General features: G+C 40.1%; 1 protein-coding gene across 3 annotated transcripts in view; it reads right to left on the reverse strand.

Annotated features, from left to right (window-relative positions):
• Rasgef1b (RasGEF domain family member 1B) overlaps positions 1-11,124 on the reverse strand; it is a 38,592-nt gene that overhangs the window by 6,779 nt on the left and 20,689 nt on the right. For all 3 annotated transcript variants that reach the window (XM_004643197.2, XM_023703295.1, XM_023703296.1), the window contains exons 5-10: positions 8,105-8,317; positions 7,586-7,660; positions 6,039-6,134; positions 5,803-5,905; positions 4,292-4,371; positions 3,177-3,272 (exon numbers count right to left, since the gene is read on the reverse strand). In XM_004643197.2, the coding sequence (XP_004643254.1) occupies positions 3,177-3,272; positions 4,292-4,371; positions 5,803-5,905; positions 6,039-6,134; positions 7,586-7,660; positions 8,105-8,317 (663 nt within the window). The remainder of the gene's footprint in view (positions 1-3,176; positions 3,273-4,291; positions 4,372-5,802; positions 5,906-6,038; positions 6,135-7,585; positions 7,661-8,104; positions 8,318-11,124) is intronic.

Here is an 11,124-nt window from a genome sequence, read left to right on the forward strand (position 1 = left end):
CTTAAGATTTGAAATTTCCCACAATGCAAATAATGCACTAATCCCTGATTTAGGTTCTGTCTTATTTCTCCAAGGTCAGGGTTTTGATGCTACAAATGGGGAAATACACTTTTTGGCTTATACACAAAAATATTAAATATCCATTCACTTTTAGAAAGAAATTCAGATTTTCCCCTAATCCCATTTAAAACTAACAAACTTTTATTTTGTTTTACTGGTCTCTAAAAGTAACCAAACTGGATCTTTAGTTGCAAATTGTGAGGGGTTGCAATCCTCCTGTCTCAGCCTTCCAGAATGCTAAGATTACAGGTGAGTACCACCACAGCATGAATATATTTTGCTCATTTGTTCTTATGTCTCTGAAGTTGAAGAAGAAAGGATGTCAAGACTTTCTCTTAATGTTCCTGGTTATTTCTCTGTTGTGTTACAATTAAGCAGGTGTAATAACAGTGCTGTCTGACATCAGTTTTAAATGTAGATCCACAATTTGCCCTACTGGCGAAAGCCAGGAGCTGGCAAACAGCGACCTCCACATCTTTTTTGTAGAGCTTAGGAGCCACACATCTTACTTTATAAGTGGCTGAGAAAAAAAAATCAAAAAAGAATGCCTCATGATGCATGAAAATTATATGCACTTCCAATTCTAGTGGCTGTAGAGCTTTCCGGGAACAGCCATGCCCATTGATCGATACATTGCTGATGCCTGCTTCTGTGCTGCTGTTCAAGTTGAGTAGGCACTTAGAAGACAATAAAGACAACCACATGGAAATGAGAACAAAATTATAATCAAGAGGCAATGTTTGCGCATTATAATAGCTTTGAAGCATTTCTATGCTGTAGTCTGTGGTGCGATGAGATGCACAGGGTGCTGATCACAGGGATATCCTCAGGATAATTAAACTTCTTCTAAGTTCACATCATGTGCCTTTAGCTGGACTGTATATTCGGGGAGGCAGAGGTTATTCCCTATATGATTTTTACATTCATGGATGCTCAAAAGTTGTACAACTAAGTGGCTGAGTCATTCTTCCAAGGGGATGGAAGCATTCCTAATCTCACTTTGGTACCTTTTTGCCCTGTTCCTTATTTCCGAATGCAAGTCACACAGCTTTCACCTTCTCACTTGCTCACAGATAATCCCCATCTGATTAACAGCCCTTGTACAAAAAATGTTTGGATTTCTGTGACTTAAGTGAATGTACATACTACTTGGAAAAGGGAACATGTTTGGTTCCTAGAAAGTCTTGCCTATCATCCCTTCAGTGGAAGAGCTTCTCAAGCAATAATGTTTTCCAATTTCCCTTAAAACGGTCTTAATTCAGAGTCAACAGCTGTACTTTGAAAGTATAACCAATTTTCCATCTAGACATGAAGTCTGTGTGGCAGGAACGGGCACACAGGAAACAGAGTGGAGAAGGGGTAGGAGACGACGGAATCCTACAAAGAATGGTTAGAAACACGAGTACTCCCAGGAAGAAGCCATTAGCATTTAAGGGTTACTGGACAGAAGACAGTGGTGATTTACTCTATAATAGGTACCTAGATATGTACTGCCTTACCATATAAACTTGAAATTTGAAAAATCTAATTATGTTCCATTTATGCAGTCAGAAAGACTGTAATATAGGAAATCTGGAATAAGAGATGTACTTCATCATGGCCTCAAAAAAATTTTTTAAATCCCAATTTTCTTGAATAAAAGATGGACTTGACCAGAAATGTTTTCATTTTTATTCTTTGAGGTGAATTACAATAAAGTGCATTCAAGAGTCTATGATATCATTTTTATTATGACCTACAGACTACAAGATCTATGTGCTCACACAGAACTGGTTTTAAAAATAAACTAATTGATATCAAATTCATAAAATGATTTAAAGTATAAACACTTGGGACTTTTTCTGGAAAAAAGCTGTGAGAATGCCACCGTGATGACTCTTGGGATGGCTGGACTTCAGAATGGCAGTTCCTTAGCAGACAGGAGTCTCTGGGCCTTGCAGACAGCACCCCCCCAGCTGGATCAGGGATGGGGGGGAGGGGGCGGGCGTGCTCACTCACAGCCTCCAGCACGTCCTTCCCTTCAGGACCACACATGGGATGTGTTGTACCAGGAATATCAGATTGGATCTTTTGTTAACCCAGTCAGGGGTACCAAGCTTGAGAAAACTGTCAGGCTACTGTAACTTTCATTATTTAAGAACAAAAAGCTAAGGTATTTACAGTATCTCCTGAACATTATCAGACTCGACATTCTAGATTTGGTTGAGAACCAATTTGGCATCCTTTAAAGGTGGAGTTCTGTGTTTGTTTTTGTTTTAGATCACTAAGACTGAAGCTTTTGCGGGGGAGTGTCTCAGATGCAGTTAAGTACTATTGAACCCTCATTTTTCATTGTTGAAGATACAATTCCAGTTAAAAGACAGACTATAAACAGAAGATTAGATCCATCAAGTAACGCTTATCATAACTTGGCACATACTTCTCATATAACATACTGGTCCAATGTCCAAAGAATTTATTTATCCATTGTAAGGACATATAACACAAAAGTATGGCCATAAGGACCCTGAAAGTCAAGCCTATGGTAGATGCAGGACAGTATGAACTTGTGTAAGGGTCGGGAGAGACAGAAAGGATCATTAGTTTTTCAGACATCATCCCTCTAATTTTTCCTGCCACCTGCATATCCAATTAGTAACAGCGGGGCTAATGCGCTAGCAACTAACCTACTTTCTGAAAATAAATGACTTAACCGTGGGAGGTAAGCTAATTCTTTCAGGAGAAAAGGTTACATTAAGCCAGCCACCTTCTGCACAGCTTAAATGTCTATTTTTCCATTTAACCAAATTGCTGTCTAATGCTATTAGTCACCTTAACATACGACTTCATTTGTGTTTGAAACACAGCTAAGGCACACTGTAGAATAAGAATTTCAGTAATGTAATACTAACACAATTATATAGACTTGTAAAGTTCTGCATCAAGTTGCCTTTCCTTTTCTACAATCTATCTTTTGCTTTGGCATCCGTCTTCCCTATGCAGCAAGAGATGAGATTCCTATAGTATACATCTCATTTTCATCTGAACATGTAAAGGAAGGCAACAATGTAGTTCACATCTCATTTCAGTATAAAATATAGCAATTATATAGTAAAAACACTACATGAAGTACACACCTTCTCTCTGCTACTATGAGCAGTTAAAGACCTTTGGGCTGCCCCACGAAGCGCTGTCCGATAATTATAGAAATTGCTGGAAGGGTCCATTTGATGCTGTAGAAAGAAGAATATTAGCCATCAATTCTCACCTATAAATGTTTTCAAGATCACATTTAACTACACATGAAGAATTCTAAGTAAGTGTCGAAATTCATTAGGAATATGATTTTCTTACTGACAAGCATGTAAAACATCACAACATAAATGTTTTCTTTCCCAACATTGGGTTCATTTTTAAAAATTGATGTCAGTTTGGATGATGTTAACCTAAACCAAACCTATCTAGGCTAATTATTGAGATCAGACCTAGAACTGCTAACAAAAACTTGAAACAGAAAAGTTTCCTGGTTTCACTTGAAGGCCAGTGGGCCAGGGGGTGGTTATCTGTGTATACTGATGTAACACTTCGCAGTGAATTTGTTCTTTGCATTTTATAACTAAGCATTTGAAAGTAACTGAAGCGAACCATTTTAGAATAAGGCAAATGAATGTATTATGCAAAAAAAGCACCACATAATATGCCTGACAGTCACTCCCAATTTAGAGAACCTGGGAAAGAATGCTGATGACTTCCAAAGTCAAGAGACTGAAAGCACCAGCATGCTGAGGTCACATGGAGAGGAACTTGGTTCTAACACCCACCCCCTTGTGCCACAATTCTGATGACCTTCAAAATTATCTGAGAAACTTTTCACAAGTTAACTAAATTTGCTGATAAGATAGTGAATAAATATTTTGGGTGGATGAGGAATTCTTCTCTAGCACATTACAGATAAGTGGTGAAGCTTGGAGGCTAACTGGAAAGTAAAACTGCCATTCAGAACTTCAGGCCTATTCTGGTATATAATGCTGACATTTGTCCAGCTGATTATCCTAAAATGGTCACTTCTATTTATGGAAGGACCCATCCAACATCTGTTTACTTTCCCATCTCCAGTGTCAGCCCTTTCTTTCCCTTGGGTCTGTAAGGCTTTTTCTTCTGCAGTACTATCTAACTGAGAGGCAAGAACACTGAGAGGAATCCCACTTTCTGCATCTCAAACATTATTCAGAGAGTCCTAAGCATCCCATACCTCCAGGATGTCGAACTTTGCAGTCTTCACCTTGGCCCACGTCTTCTTTAGCCGTGAGACTGGGCTCATATTCATGCCAGCTTTCCATGTAACACGCGTTGTGGGGGGGGGAGAGAAATTTGAAATAGAGATATAAGAAAAGCCATTCTACCTTTTACCTTGGATAGCATGTGTTACCAAATGTAATTGAAAAATAAATAAGAGTAATTGAGTTCTATAACATTAATAAGTAATAAGCTCCAAGTTTACAACTTCTTGTGAATATTTCCTCAGCCCAGAAGCAACATAACTTTGAGCAAGAGTGAGCACTTTTTTTTTGGTAAGAACTGCAAACCTTTTAGGCTTTGTAAGGGATATGGGTCTGTGTCACAACTGCAGAACACTCCCTTAAATGGTGTACAGGCAGTCGCAAGTGACTACCAAAGTAGTGGCTTTGTATAGTTGTGTCCTAATAAAGCTTTATTTAGATTCAAGTTGCTTACCAGTTCTAAGTATTGCAGATATTTTCTCCCATGCTATGGTTGCCTTGACATTCTCTTAATGAGCAAAGAGGGAAATAAAGTAACATTCTACTGCTCAGATTATAGACCTTTCACCTCCTTGACTGAACTGTTCTTTCTACTAACTCTTTGCATGGCTCTCTGGCCAATATTATGATGGGCACAGAGGGCAAATGATATACAAGCACAATAAAGAAAGGAGCTACTGAGGGGAGAACGTATCAGGATCACAATTACTAAATTACATCTGGTAGATTCTCTAGCTTAAAATTGACCCCAACTCTCTGCTTTCTATTCAAATATTTTTGGAGCACCCACAATATATAGGATGATCATATAATTTGTCATAAAAAGCAGTGCACTTATTAATGAGTCACCAATAATTATAGCAAGATGACAGTTATAAACTGGAACAACAAAAGCTTGTTACTGCCTGACCCATTGTACCAGAATGAATGAAAAGAAACGGGGGGCAGGGAGATGACTCAGTGGAATAAGTGCTTCCCTGGCAAGCGCAAGGACCTGAGTTCAATCCCCGGTTCCACCAAAAGAAAAACAAAACAAAAAGAAAAGAAACAGGGTTTCTGGCATTAAAAATCCCCATGAAATAAAAAGAGCAAGTTCCTGTAATTGGAGTAACAAAGTCTGCAGCTCATGTGGGCATTCAGAAATTATTAAATCTTTCAGACAATTTCTTAACTTTGATAATGAAATCATATGATTTACTATCAGATTGTATATTTCTCTGGTAGTTGATATACAAGCTTCTTAAATTTATTTAGGCAAGTATCTCATTTTTAAGCATTTATAGATGAATACTTGGGTGGGGATTAATTAAAAATATTCCATGAATTCTTGCACACTTAAGAAGAAAACGACACATCATGCCACCAGGGCCACTTAAAGCAATAATAGTTACCAAAATAATTCAGAAATAATTCATAAACTATTCTCTTTTCAGATTTCCACAGATCCCATAAAGAAAGGACACAAATGCCAGAAAAGACTCACAGATTATTGCCATCAGGGAATTAAAGTTGCCAATGTTAAAACACTCTCGAGCCACATCAATGAAGTACTCGATCATCCGTGCTCGATGTTTCTTCTTGACAGGCTACACAGGAGAAAAGAGCGGAGGTCGGTTAGCTAAGGTGGACACTCAGCAGATGGAGAGCAAATACGTAGGTAGCACAAAGTGAGGAAAACCACATGGACAGCTAAGAGGCCCGGGACATTCGTTCTCTCACCATGCAGATTTCTGTAGCCACCAAGTAGCTTAGACGATTGAACCATTCCACATAGGCTTCCAGGTTTCGTGTTTTCTTCCGCTCACTGAAGCAACTCTACAGAGAAAGCAAAGTGACCTGATGAGTTAGAAGAAGAAGAAGGACGGGGGCCGGGGAGATGGCTCAGTGGAATAAGCGCTTCCCTGGCAAAATCCCCGGTTCCGCCAAAAATAAAAGTTTGTGGACTGAAATGTCAAAACCTCATCTTAGGGCTGGGGAGATGGCTCAGTGGAATAAGTGCTTCCCTAGCAAGTGCAAGGGCCTGAGTTCAATCCCCGGTTCCACACAAAAAAAAAAGAAGAAGAACGCCTGTGTATATGGGTCTCACTTTGTCAGTATAGCGCTTTCTCGGTTTATGGGTTAGGAAGGCTTTCTTGGGTGAGAGAGAAAGATCACTAGCATTCTTGATTATCATTAAAGAAATGCCAAAATCTCCTCCATCTTCCTAACACTGATCTGCTCTGGACAGGATCCGTACATGCAATCCTAATCCAAAGCAAGGGTTCTGGCTGCATTCTGTAATAATCTTGGACTTATTAATGAGGTGCAAACATTAACTGCTGTCAACACAGCAAGGAACAGCCTATAATTTTTCAAAGTTAAGTTATGTGACAAAATTCTGGAGCATCATGTGCCAAGAATCTAAGCATCCTCCAAAGAAGATAGATAAAGTCTACAACACCATCATGTTTAGTAGGGTGAATGACACATTGTTCAAATGCAAAGGACATTCATCTCCTCATGGAGTTCAAGGTCAGATTTGAAGAGGTTCATTAAGCCCTCTTTCCTTCCTTCTAAGGACAAAACAACAACGTCCACCAGCCAGCTATTGCGCAACATATCCTTCACTTCCTGGACTGAAAGAAACTGTTCTAAGGCCGGAAAACAGCTGCTGCCCCAACTTGCACAGGGGTCTTTCATCAGTGGGTGACACAATCTTTACCTAACAATTTTAAATGTTTTAGAGGCCCTGGAGTAAAAATCCTTATATGTGTACCACTGATTTCATGTCTGTGTTCAGTATGATTTTATGTGTGGGCTTTACCACAAGCCTGTCATGAGGGATTCACCTTAAACTGAGAGGCAAAGCAGGAAAGTGCTTTGCTTGGCAAGCTGGATGTGCGCACTGTCTGTCTTGCCCTGCCTTTGCTGAATCATGAACACAGCATTGTCTTTTATTTTCCTTCTGGCTTAATCTGACAGATAAAACCATTATGCTTTCATCCTTGGCCTTCATCACGACAAATGCCTGCATCTACTTGCTGTAAAGGGCTTATTAAATTTCCTAACAAGGAGGGAGAGGGCAAAAGTTAGTGATAGGATGAGACTGCTCTAAAGGAGACCTTGCTCGAGAAATACTTCAATGTGTCACCCACCGCAATGCAAGAAGTCCTTTCTCATTTTAAACTCTAAAACAATAGTTTCAGTTACAAGGTCTTATACCCATCATCACAGATTGAAGACTTGAGCTTCTAGTTTCAGGACTGTACTCAGAACAGGCCAATTACCTTATCATTGTCCAAAGGATCCTTCTGCACAAATGCCTGAACAAACTCTTCTGGCCCAATGTAATTGAGCCGCTCCTGAAACACAAATCCAGTGAGTTGACAGCACTGAAGAAAATGCAAGGCAGTGGACAGTGTACTTCCTCTACTGACTTTGGGCACCAATCCCATTTCTTAATGCAGGTTATAAAATAAGCTTTTAATCAAAAATAGTTTTATCATCAAGGCCCCAACAGAGCCGATTCTCTGCCTGGGTCAGTGTTCTACAAGATAATGGAAGACCATGCAAGTTACAGAAAAATTAATTTTAGGCAGAACATGAGGAAAACTCTTTTCCAGTCTTATCTGGTATTTATTTACAAGTAAATTCCCAGCATGTTGGAGGCATTCATATTGTAATTCCTAAACAGAACACATTTCAGCTGTTTCAGAGATTATTTATCCACTACTTCTGGCAAATGCACTGGTTGCCAAAACAAACACAACTGTGGCTGCAAAGGGCAAGGATGACAAGGGCCTCACCAGCTCTATGTGAGTCAGCTGCTGGGCCAGCGTGTACGGGTCACTGCAGACAGTGATGATGTCCCTCTGGATGGACTGTGGCTTGGTCTTGAGGACTGTGAGCCGATCTGTGGAGGTGGAGCTGATCTTTGCCAAGACTTCCTCATACTGACTGAGAGCAGCAAGTTTCCGGATGAGACACTGCATCATCTGCTGGACATTCTTCCGGTACGTCTGGTAGGGAACAAGCCAAGCATCACACCCTTGCTCTGTGTGTCTTTCTCAGCTTGATGCAACCTCACAGACAGTGTCTTGAATTTTTTTTTTTTTTTTTTTTTTTTTTTTTTTTTGGTGGAGCCAGGGCTTGAACTCAGGCCCTTGCACTTGCCAGGGAAGCGCTTACTCAACTGAGCCATCTCCGGCCCCTCTTGAAATTATTTTGACCTTGACAGTGGACAGTCAGTTTGATTCAGGGAACTTACATGAGGGTTCAGGGAGCTCTTACAACTCAAAGGCACAGGCATCACATGCCTCTTCAAATCTATAAAGCTCAGTGCCTTTCTCAGGTTGCTACTGAGAGCAAAATTCAGATCAGACCTTCAAATACAACAGCTTTTCAGATTAGCTATTGAGGGTATCCAGTACAATGTTCTCCATGCACAATTAAATGTTTGCTGGTAGAAACATACCTGTCTACTTTTGTTGAGGTGTAATATAGCAATCTCAAGTCAGAGCATCCTTTTCCTAACTTTTTCATCAAGGTCACGTTCTTGCTGTCTTAACTCTCATCACTGCCAATCTCATTTGACTAATGACACAGAAGTTACTTGACAGCAACACACTCTTACTTCCCACCCACCACCACCTACCTTCCTGGCTGTCACAGAAGGGGATTTTCAGGTCTGGAATCTGACCTCTATTTGGCTCCTGTCTATTTCTTCCTTCCTCATGAGTCCCTTGTGTCATGTACAACAAACTGTTCCCCATGGCAGTTCTCCCCACAGGGCAAGACTGCCACCTTGTTCACCACTGGATATGTTATAATCACATACTTAAGAGAAACTGGTGTAGAAACTATTGCATTTCTTATGGATAAGTGTCAACCTCTTTCCAAACACTGTTAAAACAAAGAAATGACTTCCCAATCATTTGGGTACACTTATCCTGTCATGGAGTTCTTTTGGTCTTTCTTAGCTAGCCCCAAACTGCCAACCAATTATCCTTCTAGATAAAACATGATGCCTGTGTTAGAGGAAGACACACAAGCTGATTCAAGTGTAACTGGGTCTCTGGGTTACTAGCTCCAAAGGAGGACAGTCCTGGTGAATCTCCAGATGTGGAAAGGCCTATGTTTACACTTCACTGCCTCTCTGAAAGGTGCTCAATATCATCTGCACTTTACTTACACGCCTTTACCTACAAGTATATTTTGTTTTCTTTTAACAGAAGCAATTTGGTTTAACAGAGCACATTAGCAAACGCTAGAGCTCTAAAGAAATTATATCTGGACATGCTTAATGGTTAATCTGATATAGACAAAATGAAAACCATACAGATTTCTTCTTTTTTCTGTTCTCTAGTTGTCAGTATAGTCTAATGAGCTCTTCAACATGGCCCATTACATGACCTTTATTTTTCTCTATATTCTCAAAACTACCCTAAAATGGTGAAATACTTAAGTGTTCTAAAAAATTGAACCTTCCCAAAAAAGACTTATCTTTCACTCAGTAACTGGATTTTCAGTTTAAAAGATAGTGTCTATGTGGTAGTGTAGGTATTGACCCACGCGAAATAGACTATTTCAAATCCTTCATTCCTCTTCATGCTGCCCCTTTTACGTTCATAACATTGAGCTACATTAAAAATCTAAGAGGGGGCCTGCCCGTTAGCTCAGTACGTTAAGTGGCTGCTTCAACCAAGCATTCACGCTCAGGTTGCTCTGGTTCGATCCGCACAATTCAAGCCAGCCAAACCTGCCATGGAGGCATTCGGAGCAAAAAAAAAAAAAAAAAAAAAAAAAAATCTAAGAATTTCAGACTTTCTTTAGTCCTGCCCCACAATAATAAACACCCAAAGAGTTATTACTAGTTCTTAAAATTATGTAATTATTTCCCAAATGTTTCCCACTAGATAGTAAACATCTTTTTGAGACACTTTAGTTATAGTATGTACCATTCTGAGTAGAAAACATATGTTAGGAAGTTGCAGTATACATGGTCAAATCGTATTTATAAGAGTACACCTCAACTATCATTATACAACGGACTCACCATAGCTTGGCATGGTTAAGAGACTTACATGCTTAGGTATTTCCAGGAAAATCCTGATTTGCATAAAAATGTGCTGACTCGCACTCAACAGAATAGTTTGTAAAAAGAAAAGCTACAGCCCATCCACGTTTTGGGTCACTATGCAACAGGTAAAACAGGACACAGTTATCAGCACCCTAGATGTGTTGATGAGTGTAACAGGCAGGGTGAAGATCACCAGGTACATACACGCACGTACACAATGTTGACACTACTTCTGTGGATATATCAGGCATGGATCTTTATACACAGAGAAGACTAGATATGCACAAAACTGACACCCACAGTTACCTTCAACAGAGAGGACTGGTACTCTATCTATCTATTTGTTTATTTATTTAGTACAGAGTCTCTCTGCACAGCTCAGACTCATAGTGAATCTCCTGTCTCAACCTCCCCAGGGCTGGGATTACAGGCATGAGCCACCACAGCCAGTTCTGGTGGCCAGTTCTGCTTGAGGCCCACATGGCATGAGGTGCTAGGGTTCGAACTTGGGCCCTTGTGCCTGCCAGGCAGGTGCTTAGACTGCCAAATTATCTCCCCCACCCCAGACCCCTCACTTTTAATGAGTAAAAAAATTGCTCAAAATGTCTCCCTGTATTTCTTGATATATTAAAAATTAACAAATTTGAAGTGGGGGGGCTGGTGAGATGGCTCAGTGGTCTAAAGCACCTACTTAGAACAAGCTTAGCAAAGCACAGGGACCGCAGTTCAATTCCCCCAGCACCACAT

Source organism: Octodon degus, unplaced genomic scaffold, assembly GCF_000260255.1.
Source record: "Octodon degus isolate 3935 unplaced genomic scaffold, OctDeg1.0 scaffold00168, whole genome shotgun sequence".
NCBI classification, from domain to species: Eukaryota; Metazoa; Chordata; class Mammalia; order Rodentia; family Octodontidae; genus Octodon; species Octodon degus.